The following is a 23,341-nucleotide window of genomic DNA, read 5'->3' as shown; positions in this document are numbered from 1 at the left end:
ACTCTGTCCTGAAGGGCCAGTGTCCTGCAAAGTTTAGTTCCAACCACAATCAGACACACCTGGGCTAGCTAATCAAGCTTATACTATAGGCTTTCTAGAAACATCCTTGCAGGTGTGTTGAGGCAAGTTGGAGCTAAAATCTTCAGGACATCGGCCCTCCAGAACAGAGTTTTGACACCTCTGGTCTAAATGGTGAGTAAATAATTGAAATGGTGAGAACATTTTAATTTTTGTGTGAACCATGCATTTAACCACAGTCCCCTACAAAAAAATGAACAATAATTAATAATATGTATAACAGACTGTTTACCGAAAAAAGTTGAATGTTTTATACATTTATAGACAAAATAAAAACTGACTCACTGTTTTCTCATGCCCAAGTGGTTCCAAACTAGGGCTGCATAATATTGGAAGAATCGAACATTGCAATATTTTGTTTTTCTGCGATATATATTGTGATATGAATACAGTTTGACCAGAATTCTAATTTTAGAATAATTGGGATGATTCTGTAATGGAGTTAATTATGCATAATATATATATATATATATATATATATATATATATATATATATATATATATATATATATATATATATATACATATATATATATATATATATATAAAAACAATATTCAATCATAAATAAATACACTGAAAGAAAATAATTTTTTGTTGTGGTAAAATCTAATAAATGTACCCTCATACTTTTTAATATTAATACTTATAATATTAAGTGTCAAGGGTAGCTAGATTTTTTTATGTAAATATTTTATATTTACACATTTACTTCATGTAATAAATGAAAGGAGTGGAGAGAGTTTAATATTAATATTCATTTACTTGTAATATTTGAATATTTTCTAATCGTTGCAAACAGTAATATTAAGTACATTTTCATAATCTATATATCCTAGTGCAGCGTTTCCCAACCCTGTTCCTGGAGGCACACCAACAGTACATATTTTGGATGTCTCCCTTTTCTGACCCATTAACTTCAGGTTTTGGAGTCTCTTCTTATGTTCTAATTAGGTGATTCAGGTGTGTTTGATTAGGGAGACACTGAAAATGTGTACTGTTGGTGTGCCTTCAGGAACAGGGTTGGGAAACACTGTCCTAGTGGATGTGTAGTTCCCAGAATGCTTTGCATGGGACTGAATTAAGAGTAGAATATTTTGAAAATAAAAGCAATCTTAGGTGTTTAAATTTAAGAGAAAGACTTGTTAGAATTTAATCATCATTAGTTTAAAGTTTTGAGTATGTGTTTTTCTGAGATCAGTAAGGATTTTGAAAGTAAATTTGCTCTTGGGTTCAATTTGCTTAAACTAAAGTGAAATAACAATGTGTGTTTTAATTAAACAAGTTATGCCAGATGTACTATCATTCATTCATTTTCTTTTCGGCTTAGTCCCTTTATTAATCTGTGGTCACCACAGCAGAATGAACCGCCAACTTATCCAGCATTTGTTTTACGCAACGGATGCCCTGCCAGCTGCAACCCATCACTGGGAAACACATTCACACACTACGGACAATTTAGCCTACCCAATTCAACTGTACCGCATGTCTTTGGACTGTGGGGGAAACCCACACGAACAGAGGAAGAACATGCAAACTCGACACAGAAACACCAACTGAACCAGCCGAGGCTCGAACCAGCGACCTTCTTGCTGTAAGACAACAGCACTACCTACTGCGCCACTGTGTCACTCCTGCAAAATGTACTAATTTAACTAATACGATTTATTGAAATTATGAAAAAAAAACAGTCTTCCTTTTGTTAAAACATGCACTTGACATTCCGTGATTAATCTGAATAAATATAGACTCCAAATTAAAGATAATCAAACACTTTTACTATGTTTGATTAAACATTGAGTAAATTTTACATGATATTGACAAGTTAATTAAATCTAATATGAAAATGTACAATTTTTACAAATTTACTTTAAGGATTTTTAAAGTAAATCGAAATTAGCTGTATTCAAGTACAGGAATTGAATAATTAAATGTAAAATAATACTGCAAAGTCTTCAATTAAATAATCTTTAAATATCATTATTAAAGCTACAAATTGTTATATTTGTTATGCTTGAATGCTTTTAAAAAACCTCATGCCTCAAAAACATGAAAATAATAAACTATAGTCCAGACTCAACATTGCTTATGCTGCAATGTACCTACTGCGAATGATCACATTGCAATATCGATGCTGAAACAATTTATTGTGCAGCCCTATGCCAAACCTTAATGAATTTGAGTTTTTTTTCTGTTGAACTTAAAAGAAGATACTTTGAAAAATGTTGGAAATCTTGATTTCCACAGTAAGAAAAACACAAGTGGAAGTCAACAGTTACAGGTTTCCAGATTCTTCAAAGTATCTTCTTTTGTGTTCAACAGAAGAAAGAAACTCAAACAGCAAGTGTAGGTTGAGCAAACGGTGACAAGAGTTTTTATTTTTGTGTGAACTACCCATTTAATCTGTGTGAGTAAGCGGCTGTGACCTCTTCAACACGGGTTATAGTCCACGAACGTCTGCATTCATCAACACCCACAGCTGGAAAACATGACTTTCAGCTCACAGTTGCTCCTCTTTTTTAGAATGTAGAGCTGTTAGTTCATGGAAATTATTTGCTAAATGAGCTTCCATCGCTGAACATCATGTTTTGAAGTAGCTCTGAAGCGTATTTGATTCACAAAGCCGATAGAGTTATCATTTTTGCATTCATTTTACATCATGCAGCGAAATTCACATATACATTACCGCATCTCCTCGTCACACAGTTATTTCCATTTCCTGTGAAGTCGAAAGTGGGTGTATTAAAATCGGTCTGGGGGTAAAGTCAGCGGTCTTGATTCAGTGTCATCCTGTTGTTTATATATGTCTGTGATATTTGACGAAGATCCTACACTGACTTTCATTGTAGTGGAAACTGTCGTTATTCCATGGGAAATTGTGCAATGGCTTATTAGAGACACTGAAGTCAGTATTTCCTTCAGACAAGAGTGCTGATTTTAAATCGTTTGGTGATTGACAAAAAAGTGCAACAAATATTATACACTACTATATTATATACTACTAAATATCTTATACTACTTAAAAATTATAAAATGTAACTACTACAACTATATATATATATATATATATATATATATATATATATATATATATATATATATATATATATATATATATATATATATATATAAAGACATCTATCTATCTATCTATCTATCTATCTATCTATCTATCTATCTATCTATCTATCTATCTATATATATATATATATATATATATATATATATATATATATATATATATATATATATATATATATATATATACACACACACACACACACACACACAGTTGAAGTCAGAATTATTAGCCCCCTTTGAAATTTTCTTTACTTTTTTAAATATTTCCCAAATGATGTTTATCAGAGCAAGGAAATTTTCACAGTATGTCTGATATTTTTTTATTTTGGAGAAAGTCTTGTTTGTTTTATTTCGGCTAGAATAAAAGCAGTTTTTAATTTTTTAAAAACCATTTTAAGGTCAAAATTATTAGTCCCTTTAAGCTACATATTTTTTTCGATAGTCTAATTACCCTAACCTGCCTAGTTAACCTAATTAACCTAGTTAAGTCTTTAAATGTCACTTTAAGCTGTAGAAGTGTCTTGAAAAATATCTAGTCAAATATTATTTACTGTCATTATGACAAAGATAAAATAAAACAGTTATTAGAAATGAGTTATTAAAACAATTATGATTAGAAAAATATTGGAAAAAATCTTCTCTCCCTTAAACAGAAATTAGGGGGGGAATTATTCAGAGGGGGGTAAAAATTCTGACTTCAACTGTATATAACTGCTATTTACTGGCGTTTAGTTTTTCCTCATTTCGGACAAAATAGAGGTGTCATGATATTATTTCCTCTTTGTTTGTGCACAGTGGCAATGTGTTATTAGTAAGCAAATTAACTGACAGAACATTCTGGTTCTTATTGAAGCTCACAGATGAACCACTTCACTTTGTAGGCCAACATTTTAGTTGGTTTCTGATGCAGTATGCACTTGGTGAATTGGCTTTTTTCATTGACAAGGTTGTGGGAAACATTTAGTACTTCATACTTCGGGTTCAATCTGTTTTGTAGATGTTTATGGCCAGTGTATTTGTTAAAATGTATATAATGAGAGCCAATTGCGCCATCAGGTGGTGATAGAAATCTATCTAGAAATCACTTTGGAGTTTGGAGTAAGATATTAGTTTAAAAGCATATTTAGTAAAACTGAAATAATCAGTTCTTTTTTTATTTAATTTACGGGATGATTATATAGCGTAATGTGTGCAAATATATAAAATAAGATAAGTCTTTAACTGATAATGTAAAAAACAACCATTCTAACAGAGTGAGTTTGTATTTAAATACTGTAAAATATGGTCAATAAACTTATATTTCTGGTATAAGTTCAACAAAATTTCTAGGATTCAACTTGGTTTTAAGCAATTTTATGTAATGTGAGATTAAATTAATTGTGAAGTTAAGTTTATTAAACTTAATTATTGTTCAATTTGGTAGAAACCTTATTTAGTATAGACCATTTTGAGGGATGTAAACAAAAACAACGGTCCCAATGTATTTCCTGTTGTACATTTTTAATTTCCATAGCTTCAGAGAATCCAAAAAGAGCCACATATTGTTAAATAATATTATGATAGTGGTTTTAACATTAATGAATCGCCTCGTGTTACAGTTATTTTAGAAACAAGCAGGAAATGTTCATGGGCTAAAGACATCACCACATTGAAATGGTCTATACATTTGCTATGCCAAATACCAAAACATGGTGAAACAATGTTCCAACATAATTAAGTGCAATAGACATGCAAGTTAACTTTTGAAGTGGATCAAAACTATTTTTGTATAATTATTAAATTATTGAATAAATAATAAGTAATTAAATATTGATATTGTATGTTATTGTAAAAATGTTGTTCTAAATGAAACTATATACTTATTCTGACTTGCACTTTTTCAAATACATACATTTTGTGACAATATTATTCTTTAACCCTTGTGTGCTGTTGGGGATGTTTTTATCCACCCTGGGATGATTTTGAGTCTTAATTTGGCCATCAAGGTTTCTGTGTTTCAGCTAGCAGAATGATTTTTGTTGACTATTGTAATTTCGACACATATTTTGATTACGATTTTTTTTAATTCAATGATGCACTCTGGGCAAATTTACTACCTTTTTTGTTATATTCTGGATGAAAACATCCACTAAATTAAACTGCTGTAAAAATGTGTCAGGTAAATATATAAATATTTTTACATTTAAATTGCTTGGAAAATTACAGGATTTTAACTCTTTAATTGCCAAATTCACAAAAGATGTCACTGATTTGATGAAAAAAAAACTAAATTAAGTATTTACAATATAAAAAGTATTTGTGGACTGGATTTTTTTTACCTTGGACATGTGAAACAACATTGTCTTTGATTGATTTTCATTTTTTACTGTTGGTGGCTGTTTTTGCCACTTTGACTTTATTTGACACAGTAATTTACAAATAAATTGTTAAAAAAATCATACAACGTGATTTTTGGATTTTTATTTTTAGATTCTGTCTCTGAAAGTGGAAATGTAGCTATGGGGAAAACTCTAGACCCCTCCATGATTTCTAAGTAGGAGATATTGAAAAATCACAGGTTGATCAAACACTTATTGACCTCTCACTATATATATATATATATATATATATATATATATATATATATATATATATATATATATATATATATATATATATATATATAGTTATATATATATATATATATATATAGTGAGAGGTCAATAAGTGTTTGATCAACCTGTGATTTTATATATAGTTATATATAGTTAAATATATAGTTATATATATATATATATATATATATATATATATATATATATATATATATATATAGTTATATATAGTTAAATATATATATATATATATATATATATATATATATATATATATATATATATATATATATATATATATATATATATATATATATATATATATATATATAAAATATTTTAAATAGAATAAAAAATACTTTTAGTTTATTTCTTTTATCATGGCTGTAATTTACTTCAATCCACTGGAAAACACAGGAAAAGGTTTTTGGACAATGTTTTAATGTAAAATAACCACAAATAACAACTTATCACTCTCTTCGTGATTAAAAGAAGAAAAAACACCCCATCCTCACACAACTACAGCAGGTCTTCAAATGTCTCTCTCACATCTAAAGACACTGAGGAATGGAAGCATTGTCTTGTACTCAATTTGAACCTTTCACGGTTTGTTGTGTTGAAGGGGTAAAACATAAATCTGACAACCCATAAACCATACATGTAGAAGCTAACCCTATTTACACACTGACCTCTTAACAAAAGTGTGATAAGCAGAAGTTTAATTTAGACTGGAACCAAAGGTTGAGATTGCCGATAACAGTCTAATCAACTACAGGATTTTTATAATGTGTCGAAACAGGATTTTTTTTCCAACAGACTGTGCGATAAAAAGCTGTGTGGTCCTGTGAAGGAATAATGAAGTTCTTGAAGTTTCATACAGTTCAGGGAAGGCCATGGTGAGCAAACTGAATGAATGATAATCAGTGGCCTTTTTTGGAAGATCCAAAACCTGAGAATCCCATCACAGCAGCCATTTCATCGTCATCTTCAAAGTTGAGATCTTCTTCTGCCTTCCTTTTCTTTTCCTTCTGCTTCTCTTTTCTGTAGGCTTTAGCTTTCTCCTCCTTCAAAACAGAGTAAATAGGTTATAATTTATCACTGATATTGTTGGCCAGACCATACTACTGAAGTTTTATTCACACATTAAAGTATTCAGAGTTTCTGCAAATAACTCAGGTTTCTTCAAATCAAATTTAAGACCCTTTTAAGGCCATGATTAATTACATTTTAGACTTATACAAGGCTAAACACTAAGGATTTTTTCTAATGGCCCAGTTACTTCTGTAAATAGTTTTTGTATTAATAGAATATCATGTTAATGGATGTGTTGCTTTAGTTTTCTTTCCCTATTTAGGGAAATTAACTTGGAGACTTTGCTTTAAAAATGTCTAACAGTGGTTGTGTATCTCTTTGCAATAACAAAAATATATTTTAAAAAGTTTTCTGACGGGGTGACACAGTGGCTCAGTGGTTAGCACTGTCGCCTCACAGCTGGGTCAGTTGGCATTTGTGTGGAGTTTGCATGTACTGCATGCGTTCGAGTGGGTTTCCTCAAGGTGCTCCGGTTTCACCCACAGTCCAAAGACGTGCGCTATAGGTGAATTGAATAAACTAAATTGGCAGTAGTGTATATGTGTGAATGAGTGTGTATGGGTGTTTCCCAGTACTGGGTTGCAGCTGGAAGGGTATCCGCTGTGTAAAACATATGCTGGATAAGTTGGTGGTTCATTCCATTGTGGCATAAGGAACCTCTGATGAATAAGGAACTTAGCCAAAGGAAAATGAATGAATGAAGTTTTCTGATGGACTATTGGTGATTGGATATCAGGTGATTGACGAGCTTTAGGAAATAGATAAATTAAGACCTTTTTAAAACGATTTAAGACCAACACTACAGTATTTACAACACTATATTTCAGTGCATTTAAGACTTTTTAAGGTCTACAATTTTGTTTTTGAAATTTAAGACCCCGCGGACACCCTGGTATTGCATTTTACTCTTTAAAAATAAAAATAAATAAAGGATTTAGCTTTAAAAAGTAGTCTGAAAACTTGATTTGATGGTCAAAAAAAAGAGGTTTTCTCCTATAGTTTCACACGCAAAGACATCTGATCCAAGTCTAAATTTGGGAAGATAGTGAGATCTGATACCTTTTAAGACCTTTTTAAGACTCTTTCCATACATTTTAAGACCTAGTTGCCACTTTGGGATTCAACGCTAACATTGGCGACAATTTAGCTTTATCTATTTACTAAATACTGACTAAGAAACTAAAACATTATTCATATACTGAATAAAAATGCTTATCCAGCAGGTGGCGCCTACAACAGCAGGAATAACGGTGTTGCCTTGGTTACAGCAGTAAACAAAAGCAGCGTGACGTCAAATCCAGCAGGATTTTAGCAATTTCATAAACTACACAGCATCATAATAGTTGCAGATTAAATTCAGGCAAACTTAAGCAAACTGATACAAAATGTAATTTGATTAATTGTAAAAGAAAAGCATTTAATACCTGTTAAGGGCCCTAAATTTCTCTAAATCGATTTATCAACTTTTAGTACCCCGCGCACATCCTGATTAAAGACACCAGAGTTTAATTTAACAGTCAAATAAACCTGAGCATCCTCTGCCAGTGTTTCCTTAAATAAATCTATCAATAAATAGACAATAACAAAGGGGCCAAAACAGAGCCCTAAGAAACTCTGCAGGTCAGTGCAGCATTTGTTAAGAAATGTTTGCCTACCGTGACTGAAAAATGTCTATTCATTGTCATCACTCATGGGATATGATTTAAAATCATTTCAAACTACACCTTTTAAACCAAACACTGCTCTAAATGGTCAATGAGAATACCACGGTCAACTGTATTGAAAGCAGTCATCAAATCTAAGAGAACAAGGTCCGTAAAGTCCCACAAGTCACATCATATTAAGATATCAATAAAAACCTTCAAAAGCACAGTCTCTGTAGACTAACATAACCCCAATGAGTGTTTAAATGCACGTTCTTAAGCTGATTGTGCTTAATAAGCTGATGTGTGTAATGTCAGGTAAACATGTTACATGGATTTCTTTTATTGGTTTAAGGTCACAAACGGCTTGAACACAATCCAATCGGGGCAGGCAGTTTTTTTGCCCAATAGGGTACATGCGGAAAGACTTTTAATTTGTCAGTAACCTGGGTTAAGCGTTTCCAGTGAACTGTACGCCATTACAAATCAGCACGTTTAAGGTGTGTTACTTTAAAAATCAGCGATCTCCACTGGCTGATTGATATCCGATATAAAGTGGGTCTCAGATTTACAAGAAGCACTGCATTAGATTACATTTTCCCCGCAGTGTCTTTAAAATATGAACATTTATTTTACCCCAGTATATTTATTGGAACTTCTGCATTAGCCTGCTAATCCTGATGAGCGTATAAACAGCTTCTCGTCTCGTGTTACGCTTGAACAACTAAATGAATGCAAAGGTCTATTTAACTGATTGTATTTTAATTACATTACAACATCAATGCTGTAAAAACATTCCATTATAAAACGCAGAAAAGGTCACATTAACCGTTCACTGGAAGTTTATCAGTATGGGAAGAAACACTAGCTCTGCATATACCCTATACATAGATTTCAAGTTGCACATAAATGCCTTTATCAGCATTCTAGAAGTTCATTCATGTTAGCATGTCTGACTGTGCATGTGAGGTAAGTACAGAAACAGTAGTAGTAAACATCTTGACTATTGTTATTAACGAATTCTTTCAAGATTACCTGCTCCTACCAGACCTTACTACAGACAAACATTCAGCTTGAGTGGGCACTTCTGGACAGGGGTGGCAGCATTATTTCATACACTCCGATGGATAATTGTCTTAATAAAGAACATATCATGTCATCGACTCATGCAGTTGATGCAGAAGTTTTCCATTCACAGGTACTGTGAAGAAGTGATAACACAACAGCACTGCTTCTGAAGCTGATGTTTGAGCTGTGATGTCAGCTCAGCTGCTGGCGAGAAATCTGGCAAAGCTTCATGTAAAATTTCATGTAAACTTGATTTTCTGCGTAGGCCACTTACAGATTTGCAGGTCAACTTATAAAAAAACTGAAATACTAACATTTTTGAACAAATTCTCAGCTTATTTTTGTGCACATGATGATTAGTGATGCTAATGATCTTATGCTATTATCTACTGAAGAAGATATTTATCTTCTTCACCCATTTGCATGACAAGTGTTTTTCAATCACCAATAAACTTCAGATGAAAATGTTTAATTGACTATTCAATTTCACAAGTTTCCCTTCACTTTTACCATCGATAATGTAATTTAATTAAAACTTAATCATTTAAATAGACTTCTGCATCAATTTAGTTGTTTATTCATTCTTTTTTTTTGGCTTAGTCCTTTTATTAATCTGGGGTCACCACAGCAGAATGAACCGCCTACTTATCCAGCATTTGTTTTATGCAGCGGATGCCCTTTCAGCTGCAACCCATCACTGGGAAACATCCATACACACTCACTTACACACATACACTATGGACAATTTAGCCTACCCAATTCACCTGTACCGCATGCCTTTGGACTTGTAGGGGGCTCGCGTTGGCAACAGGGAAAAACTCATGCGAACACAGGGTAGAACATGCATACTCCACACAGAAATGCCAACTGACCCAGGCGAGGCTCGAACTAGTGACCTTCCTGCTATGAGGCAAACGTGCTACCCACTGCGCCACCGTGCAGCCTTAATTTAGTTGTTAAAAGCATAAAAAAAGATAAGAGGCTGTTTCAACAAGCGCTATCAAGAGCAGCAGGCGAGTGCAGAAACTGCAATGAAAATACTGTGGTCAAATAAATGTCCATGTTTTAAAGACATGGCTTAGAACAATGCAATTTAATGCAGTGCTTCTTATCCAGTCTGAGACCGACTTCATTTCATATCTCGATCAGGCAGTGAAGAGCATTGATTTTAAACAAATCAGATCTTAAATGTGCAGAGTTTATAATTGCACGACAGTTTACCGGAAGAGCTTGAGCTGACTAAAGCCTAATTTATACTTTCACCTTGCGGCGCATCATGGACCTCCGCTGACTGCGCGCACACTTCACAAAAAGGATGAGGCATTTATACTGGCTGCGTTTGCCGTTGTGATATTCTTTAAAACTACAGGGGGCGGTCAAAATAAACTGACTGTAAAATCAGACAGATAAACAGAGAAGTAAGAAGTTGCCGGAACTACGTCATATCAATATCATTCAATATTTTTTAATTAATAATTGTTATAAATTATTTGAATGATTATAAAGAGTTTTATAACTATTCAAGATTTTTTTTTAATCAAACTTTGATGCATCACTTGCTTTTGTTCATATCTCGGACAGTTTTACCTATTAAAGTTTATTGAAATATTAATGACAAGAGAACATGGGTTGCTCTACAATTGTATCTTTTATTATGGCAAAAATAAAAGCAATAAAAGCACACTTACTAAAAAATACTGATGCTGTTTTTTTATATTTAGCTCACTCCACAATTGACACATTACAGTCTGGTTAGTTTCTGTCCTCTAGTTATATGCTAAAAGGCAATAAAGGTCCAACATTCCTGATAGGGCATCATTATATTGTAAACCGATAGGTTCAAATATTCCTTTCCTGTTATCAAGAAAATAATTTGCTTATTAATTTTAGTTATGTAACTATCAAATTGTTTTAAATGCAAAATTGTAACATATACATCAGTGTTAAACCTATAAATGGTGGAAAACACATTTCTGTAATTGTGTACCTGGGTCTCTACTTTTGCCATGGTCTCTTTTTGCTTTAACAAACTTATCCCTCAGGTTTTTCCAAACTTTTTAACAAAAACTTTCCTCTTTTGCAACTGTTGCAATTTCTAGGCAAGAATTATTGTTCATCTGGTTCTCCCTATGATCATGCATGGATGGATGGATGTGTTTACAGGCGTACCTGTTTCAGACAAAATCTTTTGAAAGTGTTTCATACTCAACTCAAATGAAATTTCAAAATCTCGAATCTCAAAAAATTTTGTGCACTCCGCCAGACTAAATTATTTCGCACGCACCCAAAGCGAACCTCCGCAAATACTACGATGATATCAGTCACTGCACGCACTCAAGCAAACACATCGCATACAAACCAGGCTTTATCCAAAATTAAATTAAATAAGTCAGAAATAAAATGAATCCCATTTACAACACTGACCTCCTCTCGTAACTCCTTCATTCGTTCCTCAAAATCATACTCCTTTTGCTTTTCCTCCAGCTTTTTCTTGTTCACTTCAAAACGTTTCTTAACTTGGTCCAGCGAAGAGCGCTCTACTCGCATCGACATTCCCAGATTCCTCTGATCTGCGAGTCAGCAAAATAAATGTATTGTGTTATGCATTAAATATACTGAAAATACCACTGAGTAGTGGAGTAGGCATGGGACGATAACCGTTTTCAAGGTATACCGTGGTTTGAAAAAGTCAAGGTTTTAAAACTGCCAAAATGTTTTGCAATACCGTTCCTAAGGTAGGTGTAAGATTTTTTATTTAAATTTTTTGGTTTTGGTTTTTAGGACAACAGTATCTCCAGCAGAAAAAAATATCCATGTCGTTTTGAACTGTAACAAAAAAAATCTGTTTTTAAAACAAACGAAGACAGCAGAAGTCTATGATTGATTTGAATTATTTAGCCTGACATGTTTACTGCTCCAAAATATTTTTAATGTTTCTTAAAATAAAATATATTGTGTTTAAAAGGGAAAAAAGTTTTTGTTTTTTACCCAGATATTTAAAAAGAATATATTTTAGAGCAGTAATCTCAATACCGCGAAACCATGATATTTTTATCCAAGGTTATCATACCTTCAGAATCTTATACTGGCCCATGCCTACAGTGGAGCAGTCAATATATTTTTATTTTTCAACAGAAATACAACAACCAGATATTGCTTTACATCATAGATCCATTTGATTAAATTAAAGTGTTCATAATTTGTCATCAGATATTACCATTTATGTTGTGTATAATGACATTTATTTAGCATAACCATTTACAACTTCCACTGACTAATGTGCCTTCCAATAAATAGTCAAATAAAGTTTTCGGGAACATTTGGATGATGGGAGGTGTCTATATTTTAATTTTCAAATGTTTTCTTTTATATAATATATAGTTAAGTCTGAAAATACAAACAGATTTTTTTCCCACACTGATGCCTCTTGTACATCATGGGAGAAGCCTGTGTCATTTCGTTGAATAAAAGTACCTTTAAGTCAGAATATGCCAGGGGTATGAATAATTTTGGGCTTGACTATATACACAAATATATCTTTTTTTGTAACATACATGTCTGTGAAGTTTTAAATATCAAAGTGGATATTCAAAGTGTGACTATTTTCTCCCAATAGAAAGAATCTATATTAAACGGTCTGAAATGAGTCATCAGTATTTCCAGTCCTACTTCCTGCACAAACCTATGTAGATTTGTTATAATTTTCATATAGCCAACCTACAGTTTTCATCAAACAATATAGCTTTAGAAAAGTCTGAAAAAGTTTGTGTAAAGATACGGTTTTCTCCACAGCAAAAACAAAACTACCATAAAGCGATGATACACATTCTACATTTCACATCAACTCTGAGAAATGAGTAATTAATGTAGAGTTTGAGAAAATGAAAGTGTTTTTTGACCTTGGATGGATCTGAACCTATTGTAAGAGACCTGTACAACGAAATTAATCTTTAAAATAGAATACAATTTACGATATTGCACAGAGGGATTTCCATAGGCAGTGTGTCTACAGGCAAACCACATTTTATTTGCAATATGTTGTGTAAATTATAAGAAAAAACAAAGGCCTTTTAATACTTACGTTTTTTACCATTGATATGATCCAAGAAATTGATGGAATCCTTTACTACACAATCACACACATTGCAGTAATACCTTAGAATGAAAAAAAAAAGTATATTGAAATTTTATTATTTATATTTATACTGAAACATAGTACAAGTTACAGGTAACACCCACCCTCCCATCTCAGCCTGTGGTGTGGTCTTCGTGATGACGATTGTTTTCCCCAGTTTTGACTCCAGATCCACTTTATAATCTCTGTGGCGGAGGAGCTCCCGCTTGATGGGGGGCACAGGCTTGCCTGGGGAGCAAAAATGAAGAATGACATAGCAAATATTGGCCAGAATTATTTACTTTTGTGAAATATTCAGGCATAAGAGAATTATTGCAGTTTGTTGTCAGCATATGCGTTTATTTGACTATAATTTAACCATTCAATTTACCGAATAACGATACTGCTTACATATGCAAAAAATTCCACTGAAAGTTTCTCAGAATTTATCATTTGTTATTATGTGTTTGAGTGAGACATAATTTTAGTTTTATTCTGTGAACTACTGATAATATTTCTTCCAAAATGTCAAATAAAATAGACATTTTCTGGAAAAATAGGAAAGGTTCTGATATAAAATATTTTTCTAATTTAATTTTTGGAAGAAATGCTATTAGACTTTTACAGAATTAAACAAAAAATTTTACATTTTATATCCAATAAATCCAGAAAAATTGAGAATTTACAAGTGATCCTTTAGATTTTTTACTCTGATAACTGTATATATTGAAAAAGTGTTATTTTAGCTTACCATCTTTTTTCTCTCTCTCCTCTGTGATTCGTTTCTGGGCCAGCTGTTCATATTCATCTTTGTCCCATTTGCGTCGAAAATCATTCTTGGACTACAAAACCAGAAGATGATTGTAAATGATGAAGGTACATTTGAGACACTTTAAAGACCTTTTTAATACCTCGCAGTGAAAACATAATAAATCATTTTAAGGGAACACAATATACAAACACTGAGTTGCAGAAACAATGATTTGTATCTACGTAGCCAAACCTTTTAAGGTTTGAAAATACAAATCTGTATTATTCACTGTTAATTTAAAAAAATGTATTCAATAATCTGTACTTTTTGCCTGCACTGTAAAAATCCTGTTGTTCCACAGTTTTTTTTACCTTTTCCATTACTGATGTCTAAAGATTGTAAAATCATGATACATTTATAAAATTAGATGAGAATAAACAATGTCTTGTTTCTATCAGATTGTTCAAAATAAAGCACGCAAGATGCAAGTATGATTAAAATATTGCAAATATCTGCCAACTGGCTCAGAAATACACCCTCAAAGAGCAAAGTAATTTTCATACTCTAGTGACAAACAATATTTTATCTCGATTTAAACTTTTAAATTATTTATCGATTAAATGAAACCTCATTTAAAGACATTTTTATGATATTTATAACGGAATGCAAAAAATATTGAGGAAGATATTTATTTTGCAGTGTAAGGCCATGGAATATAATATCTGCGGATTTAAAACCTTTTCAGGGGCTTAATGTCTAATTTTAACTTTAAAGGCCGACATAAATCTTGATTTTAAACTTTTTAATAGGCTAATCATGTCAGCTGAATACGCAAATCTATTGAAAATGCACAAAAACGTCTGTACAAAAGATAGAACAAGAATAAACCATAATATAATCATACTGATAGATAAACTATGCTTTTCAGCCAACAATAATAAACATTTCAGATTTTAACACGCTTCACTACTAAAATATGTGTGTTTTTATTCTTGTACACAACAAAACAAAACCATCTGGCGTCACAACATCGACTAGTTTTCCTTATTCACCTTTTACGATACCAACATTTCCTAACACATGACGCTATAAACTGAATTCTTTCTTAAATAACGTTTAAAGTAAGCGGATAGATTAAAATAACATATAAACAAGTCTTAACAAAATTCTTACCCCACTGCCTGACGCCATTTTGCTATGAGGATGCCGTAATGCGTGTGCGGCTGTCGTAAACAAGCGCCCCTGCCGAACTGCTGTTACTATTTTGCCAACTGTGAAAAGTGTCATCACGCTTGGTAATTTTATTTGTTTATTTGTATTTTTTTGGGCTTTGTAGCAGTTATGCTTACATTTAGTCAAAACCCGTTTAATGATATAACATTTGTAAAAAGCTTACTGTAATATTCCTGTCGTTACTTGGAGAATTTTCTTCAATATGTCTAAATAGAGACACACTATTTAACTACAAGAAGTTGTCGACTAAATATTTAAAATAATATAGATATGATGATTTATTATTTACTTTTTTGAATGATTAGCGGCCTTACCTGTCTCATTTGTAGAGCCCCGCCCCCGTTACACCTGTCGCTGATAAAAAGCTTTGTCAAACGCAACGTGTTGTGTGGCTGAAGCCAAAATCATGACAACACGCATAGAAAGCCTTCTTCAAAGCCCCTTTGAGTCGCGGTTGTATGTTTTAAAGCTTGTTTTGTGCCTTTAAAATGTCCTCATATGTTATTGTCCTCATGTGTTATAGTAAAACACTTTGTTTTTGTTATTTTTGTGTGATTTAGAGGTCTGCCTCTTCACTTGTGGCCAACAGACGCTGCTCAAGACTTCAGTAGTAAAACCCTCTCTCTCCCATGTAGCCCAGAGCCTTGGCTTCTTCCTGGCTGCAGTTCAGTGTATGATAGTCTTGTCAGGTAAATATATCTCTGTTGAATGAGGAATCTCTTCATCTGTTATTTAAATAAAAAAATTTTTTGGAAATTTGAAAATGTTGTTTTGAGAAATCCTCATTTTTTTCTCCCCTCAGCTGCTCTAAAACCCCACTGTCTACTTCACAAAATGGAGAGAAGTCTTCTGCTGTTCAGAAGCCTCGCAGGTAGGCTTTTTTTTTTTCTTGGTTGTGAATCGTGTTTTGTCTTAATTCCAATTGATGATTATGTAACCTGTTTTAGTGCCTTTTTTATTTTAAATTATTCACTCTTCAGGTCCTCCATCCTTGAGCGATGCATACTTAGGATGTCTACAGCTAGTGTAGCTGTTGGGACGGAAGATCTTGATGGGGTCAAGAGGTCTAACAATTCTTATAGTTCTGCGTGTGTGTGTGTGGTTTTATTTATTTTTTTTTTTTAATAAAGTAAAGTATGTTTAAATAAATTAATGGGAATATATTTGTTTTTTTTTTTAATCTTTCAAAAATGACAACACCGCTTTTTTAGAAATGACACGTGTTGATCACATTTGTTATGGGGTTTTGGAAAAATTGAGTCAACTAATTATTATAATTTTTTTTTTTCCCCTCCACATGAAAATGTGTACAATCATTTATTGCATGGTTTTAAAAATGTAACACTTATGGTATTTTTTTTTTTTTTTTTTGTGAAGGAACATTTATTTTAAAAGAATGAATATAAAATTTGCACATTTAAATTAACATTTAATTCAGGAGAAGCTTTAAAGAAAACAAACTTTTATATGAAAATGTTTCATCTATGTCCCACATGTTTGTTGTTTTTAAACCTGAAGCTAAGTAGTTTCTTTTAGGCATGTTCCTCAACTTAAAGCACCCAAGTGTTTATTAATAGTAGTTTTATTTATTTAATATAATGCAAGTATTGTTTTACTCTGATTTTGTAGGTCACCATCAAGGGTAAAGTGGTATCCCCATAATGCTGACCCTTCTCATTTTGAGATCAACGAGGCTGTTTTGAAGCGTAGACAAAAGCAGATTCAGTATGGGAAGAATACCTGTGGCTATCAGAACTACGTACAGCAGGTTCCAAAGTGAGTTGTGGTGAACGTTATTACCCCCTTATCAGCTGCTAGTGTCCACTTTTTTTTTTTTTTTTTTTTTTTTCTTGGATGCCCTTCTGATTGTATTAAGAGCATAACTAATCTTTCTGGCTTCTGTCTCCTCTGTTCAGGCGTCTGCGTGTCCCTGGAATTCATCCTTCCACTCCAAACAAATACCGCAAATATAGCCGCAGATCTTGGGACATGCAAGTCCGGCTCTGGAGGAGAGCACTTCATGCTTGGGACCTGCCATCTGCATCTCAGAATGACACTGAAGGACAAGACCCTGTTGATCAACTGTGAGTTTTATAGATTGAATTTTCATACATGAAATGGGAAAACACTGCATCATTCTCAACTTGATTAGTAAATTAACTACATAATCAGATTATGAATATGATCTACTTGTTATTAGATCACATTTTAATGTACTCTTAATAATGGAATCAAAATAGTCAGATTTTACATTGAGTTATAGTTGTGCAATTCTATTTAGTGGCCGTTCCCAATTCTTTTTTTTTTTTTTTCTTTTTTTTAAATCAATTAGTTCATATCATGTTCCTGTTTTGTCCATATAATGCAGGAATTATAAACCTTTCCCCCTGTGCCGTTCATGTGACCACATTTACATCTATATAAATTAATTAATAAAAATTAACTCAAAATAATTTAATTCTTCCAAACCCCAATTTGGGGTTTTTTTTTTTTTTTTTTTTTTTGCTGACAGAAAAACAAAGAACAGATAGACAAACCCACCATGTAACTATAATCTGTGCAAAATGTGAAATGAGGGAAGAGAGAGAGAGAGAGAGAGAGAGAGAGAGAGAGAGAGAGAGAGAGAGAGAGAGAGAGAGAGAGAGAGAGAGAGAGAGAGAGAGAGAGAGAGAGAGAGAGAGAGAGAGAGAGAGAGAGAGAGAGAGAGAGAGAGAGAGAGAGAGAGAGAGAGAGAGAGAGAGAGAGAGAGAGAGAGAGAGAGAGAGAGAGAGAGAGAGAGAGAGAGAGAGAGAGAGAGAGAGAGAGAGAGAGAGAGAGAGAGAGAGAGAGAGAGAGAGAGAGAGAGAGAGAGAGAGAAAAGAAAGACTGGATCTCACATTTAGCTGAGTTACCAGAAGTGGTATCAAATTCTTTCAGAATGTAAAATGGAGGCGAGTCCAAGAATTAGTCAGAAAAAAGAGGCCTGACATTTTTCTTCCAGAAACAAAGGTACACTTTTTGCTTTACAGTCTCCAGAAAATCTGGCTAACCAAAAATTTGCTGTGGGTCAGAGTTTACATGTTTTAATACACCAAGTTTCTGTTATTTTTTATTTATTTAATTTAAGATCATTTTGGTACCAAATGAAATCAATGTATTCAATCAGATATCTAAAGCAGGGGTGCCCAAACTTTTTCTTATGAAGGGCCAAAACCAAACTTGATTGAGGCTAAAGGTAAATTATAGTTGCCATGGGTAACTTCCTTTTTCTAAAAATATTTAACAATAAAACATTTGCTTTATATTAACTAATACAGTATTCCTTACACTTTTTATAATGAACTATTACAGTTAAAACACAAATTCATTGATAACGGAGTTATACTAGTTTTTGCCTTGATTTTTCTCGCCAACGTCTTCTGCATCGTCCTCCATCCGTTGAGTGACACTGTTTACATTTTAAAAATCTGATTAATTTACAACATTTAATTGGAAAAAAAAGCAATAAAACAAACAAAAGGGTTTTTTTTTCCCATTAAATGAGCTCTGAACCATTTGCTCTTACCCTCTCTGCTCTTCTCTTTCCTCTCAGATGGGATGGCAGGCCAAATCAAGGGTTACAATGGGCCAACTTTGACCCATGGGCCCTAGTTTAGGCTATCAAAACATGAGTAACTCCTCAGGCGTCTGTTTTATTGTCTTAAATTTATTGTAATCTATAATGATCCCCAATTTAATGTAGTCAGGACTGATTCAAATTGATATAGGGTTAACAATTAATCCCGTGTGGTTTCTAATTGCATGTTCAACACAATGCCTAAACCCTGGATGTACTTTATTTGGAGTAGTTGATTGCATCCCATGATGTTTTTACTTTAAAGGCTATAACGCTGTGCATTCTCCTGTTAGGTTTTTTTATTGTTTCTTTATGCTATCAAACATGGACCTAATATATCAGCAAATCTGAAAAGGGTCTGTTCATGTCAATGCTAAAGCAATGCTAATCCTAGTTTGGAGCCAGATTTCACAATGCCAATTGAAAAGTGCTGCTGATCTACTTCTAAATTATGTGTGGAAACATTCCTTTACCAGTGGTTTAAAAAAAGAATGGCACTGTGTTGTGCAGTTTTAACCGTTCTAACATGAGTAGGTTGCTTTTTTTTAAATTTTCTAATTTAAACGCTATTAGGCAGAGCTTGCTTGAGAAGATGAATACAGAGCTGTGTGATGGTGGCGAAAAAGAGGACATCAAGTGGGAAATGGTGCCAGATTCAATGACGTCTATCATTTCACAACCTTCTGAAATCTCAACTGATGGTCCTTGGTTGGCTTCTAATGCTTTGCAGGTCAGACTTGAATGTTTATGTAAATTTTACTACAGCCATTGAATTGTACACTGAATTGGATAAATGGTTTGCAGGTCTGTTGTGACCTTGCCATTTCAAGAGGCACAACCATGTTCATTTTCAATACATGAAGGATTTGCATGTCTTGAAAATAAACCAAATCCAATGTCCTTTAAGTACAGTGTGTTCTTCTGTCCAGATTGGAGCCCCATCCCACCTGAACCAAAGCTCTCAGCATGGATTGGGCTATACCTTCAGCAGTAATCAGACAGCACAGGAAAACGTCCTTGGATGGTTACGGTTTCTGCTTGAGACTGACCACAACCAAAGCCAAGCGCCTTTGCTGCCGGAAGAGCCTTTCTGGAGAATTGCGTAGTGTCGTCAAATCATGTGAATTATCTGCGCGAATCTGGTGCAGATCTTGTTCCCCCAGCAGCCTTCGACACTTTGAAGAATCACACTTGAATCAGTTGGTCTTCTAGTTCTGTATGTTGTCTACTTTATGTATTTCATATTTGTGGTATCCTCTCCAGATGAATGTTCTAGATTGTTCTCAATACTTTGTTCCTTCACTTTCTAGTTTCCATTATGTTTCTTGAAAAGCACGTTCCTATTTTTCATTTGTTCCTTGTTCTCAGCACTATTTCCCTCCTGTTTGTCACGTCACTGTTTTTCTAAAAACAGGAAGTTTTGAAGTTTTATTTACTTTTATTTTTGTGTGGACCTCTATGAATGGAAAGCAAAACTAATAAAGATATGGACTGGCAATAGATGTCATGTGTTTGTAGTAGTGCAACATCCTGTCCAGGGGTGCGTTTCCGAAAACCATTGCAAGCCAACTGAGGTCGCAAGTTCCTTCATTATGAGCCAGTTCATTGATTTGCCATTTCCCAAATCCATCGTTCCAACAAACAATGGCAAACTGCATCACAAACTTGCAACCACCTCTGGAGCTGTAGTTAAAAGCAAAGTTCCTGGTTGTTATATTCCCAGTTATCCCCCCTTTGCTCCATTCCTTTTGAACGTTCTAACGTTTAAACTTGGAATGATAAACAAAGGTCAACTTTCTTTGCTTTCAAAGTATTTTTACAGTTAAGTTTTAGCAATCTTCATTTTGACGGTAGCACTCCCTTCACAGTGCAGTTTGAAACCAGTTATGCCATTTTGAACACAGCTGTGGCTCATGATGAAAGCTATGTGACCTATTTTTTTTAAAAACAATTTTTATTACGTCTCAAGCTTATGAAAACAAACAAACAAAAAAAAAATATATATATATATAGCATACGTTAATGCTTAAGTAATTTTATTAAGAACTGTAGTGTATATGACATGGGCCTGTTGGCTAGAACATTTTTGCAATGGTTTGCATGTTAAATTGTAAGTAGACTTAAAAAAAACAACAACAATATCCTACTGTAAATTACAACTATTAACCATTTCTGATTTATACATGAGATTAGAATATGTGTTAGCTAAGCGGTTTATGTTTTAGAATGTGGAATATTCTCAATATTTTTAAAGAAAACATAAGCCTTATGTTCCGTTAACATATTTTAATTATTATGAAAACGAGGGCATGTTTTTATCAAAACTAATATTGGAGTTTCTTTTGTGTGTGTAAAACATAGTTTGCACAAATTATGGGGTTTTAATCTAAAGAAGTTGTTACTCCACCCTGTTTAGAGCGTCATTATGGGCTTTTATGTTATAACTAACGTGGCTCAAACGATGGATCTGCGACAAAACACTCGTCAGTACTTTGTTCTTTTCTCAAAAGATGCATCATACTATGATAGCTCAGCCACAAGTTATGTCGTTGTTTGAGAAACACACCCCTGATCTGTGAACATGACTTGAAAACATGCCAGGCCAGTAGGTGGCAATGTAGCTCTATAAAGGAAACAGTCGGTTAATTCCAAACATGAGGTGGGTCCCAAATCGCATACCTATGCACTACTCTACACCATTTTGTGGTATAAATGGTGTAAGTAGTACGTTCACACTAAAAACACTTAAAATAAGTGGAATTTAATTACCCGGATCATGCACTCATTCAACTGGTAAAATGAAGCGTCAAATGTTGGACACTTCGCAGCCAACAGTCGCAGCTTTGCGCACGTAGTGGAAGGAGCGAAGCTATCAGGTGCACATGTTGGACTCCATTATTTATTTTGTATTATGAAAGCAAAATTCTCCTACGAGAGTGATTATAGCGCCTTCCGATGGTGAGTGCGGTTATACTCATGGCTGGTATTTGATAGTTTTTTGGCAACCGTCAAATGCCATCTGGGAAACGGTTTGAATTTCCACTTAGTAAAAAAAAACATTAGTGGACCATTTGGGATGGCACTACGTTCAAATACTATGCTGTTGAGTATGTAGTGTATGTAAGGACATAGTGTATAGTGTGCCATTTGGGACGCAGCTATGATAAATACAGTATTGCTCTCCGAAGAGCAGATTGGAGTGAAAACAATCACAGCCTCCATATTGAAGTGTCATTTCAAACTGAAGTGCTCAACTGGCCACTTCATAGGGCCTTTCAAAATGAACTATTTCAAGGGTACGACTAGGGGATACTTTTAGCCTCATTGATCCTTAGCACAGGAAAGTTGTTTGGTGTTGCAAACTAGATTCCATTCAGAAAGGATGTTCCCTATGTCCTAATCCCTTAGATGCTGTCACTCGGGAAGGGATTGCGGTATAGGCAATAACCTTTCTGAACGGAACTCCATTTCTAATAATGTGTACAGTACACACATATAGTTCTGTTGTCCACCATTGTGTTTGTCAAGTGCTCAGATCTACAGGCTGAATGGATAACAGCACTGTTTTTGCAAAATGCTTCAAGGGTCATTTAAAAGGAGATCCTTATTGCATTTAATATGACACTTGTATTACACTGGGTGTCTCGGTGGCACGATTACCTCACAGAAAGAAGATCGCTGGTTCGAGCCCCGACCAGGTCAGTTGGCATTTCTGTGTGGAGTTTGCATGTTCTCCCCATGTTCGTGTGGGTTTCCTCCGGGTGATCTGGTTTCCCCCACAGTCCATAGACATATAAGATGAATTGAATAAGCTAAATTGGCTGTAGTATATGGGTGTTTCCTAGTGTTGGGTTGCGACTGGAAGGGCATCCGCTCAATAGTATCTGGATGTAGCCTTAATGATGCAAGCTGAGATTGAATCGACCAGAGATGCAATGTCAGACACAATGCACTCAGTGGAGCTAGTGAGGTCACTGTGAGGGGTAGGGTTAGGGGTGGGGTTAGATGAACGCATTAAAAAGCATTGGATGCAGCTCAGCTTGCATCTGCATCGATTCTGCAGCCCCTCTCCATCCACTGCGTAAAACATA

General features: G+C 33.9%; 2 protein-coding genes across 2 annotated transcripts; one reads left to right on the top strand and one right to left on the bottom strand.

The window, feature by feature from the left end:
* Window positions 1-6,174: 6,174 nt before the first annotated feature.
* zmat2 (zinc finger, matrin-type 2) lies at window positions 6,175-15,657 on the bottom strand. Its single transcript, XM_056447150.1, has 6 exons — window positions 15,596-15,657; window positions 14,423-14,513; window positions 13,797-13,920; window positions 13,639-13,712; window positions 11,982-12,127; window positions 6,175-6,818 (listed from the first exon to the last, which is right to left on the bottom strand). The coding sequence occupies exons 1-6, from the start codon at window positions 15,611-15,613 to the stop codon at window positions 6,675-6,677; spliced, it is 597 nt and encodes a 198-aa protein (XP_056303125.1). The 5' UTR covers window positions 15,614-15,657; the 3' UTR covers window positions 6,175-6,674.
* A 402-nt stretch (window positions 15,658-16,059) lies between these two features.
* Window positions 16,060-20,709, top strand: slbp2 (stem-loop binding protein 2). Its single transcript, XM_056446909.1, has 8 exons — window positions 16,060-16,111; window positions 16,216-16,344; window positions 16,458-16,526; window positions 16,636-16,719; window positions 17,285-17,431; window positions 17,572-17,739; window positions 19,824-19,980; window positions 20,180-20,709. The coding sequence occupies exons 1-8, from the start codon at window positions 16,062-16,064 to the stop codon at window positions 20,354-20,356; spliced, it is 981 nt and encodes a 326-aa protein (XP_056302884.1). The 5' UTR covers window positions 16,060-16,061; the 3' UTR covers window positions 20,357-20,709.
* The last annotated feature ends 2,632 nt before the right edge of the window (window positions 20,710-23,341 follow it).

Source organism: Danio aesculapii, chromosome 21 (genome assembly GCF_903798145.1).
Source record: "Danio aesculapii chromosome 21, fDanAes4.1, whole genome shotgun sequence".
Taxonomy (NCBI): Eukaryota; Metazoa; Chordata; class Actinopteri; order Cypriniformes; family Danionidae; genus Danio; species Danio aesculapii.
This window is presented reverse-complemented; position numbering and strand designations above follow the sequence as displayed.

What these genes read in the sequence shown, in the direction of transcription:
- zmat2 (XM_056447150.1), bottom strand. An exon ending in GGAGAGAGAGAAAAAAGATG is followed by an intron (nt 13,921 to 14,422) that starts GTAAGCTAAAAT and finishes TTTGCTCCCCAG; the next exon opens with GCAAGCCTGTGCCCCCCATC. An exon ending in TCATATCAATGGTAAAAAAC is followed by an intron (nt 12,128 to 13,638) that starts GTAAGTATTAAA and finishes GCTGACTCGCAG; the next exon opens with ATCAGAGGAATCTGGGAATG.
- slbp2 (XM_056446909.1), top strand. Translation starts at nt 16,062, where the DNA reads ATGACAACACGCATAGAAAGCCTTCTTCAAAGCCCCTTTGAGTCGCGG. An exon ending in GATCTTGATGGGGTCAAGAG is followed by an intron (nt 16,720 to 17,284) that starts GTCTAACAATTC and finishes CTGATTTTGTAG; the next exon opens with GTCACCATCAAGGGTAAAGT. An exon ending in CAAGACCCTGTTGATCAACT is followed by an intron (nt 17,740 to 19,823) that starts GTGAGTTTTATA and finishes AAACGCTATTAG; the next exon opens with GCAGAGCTTGCTTGAGAAGA.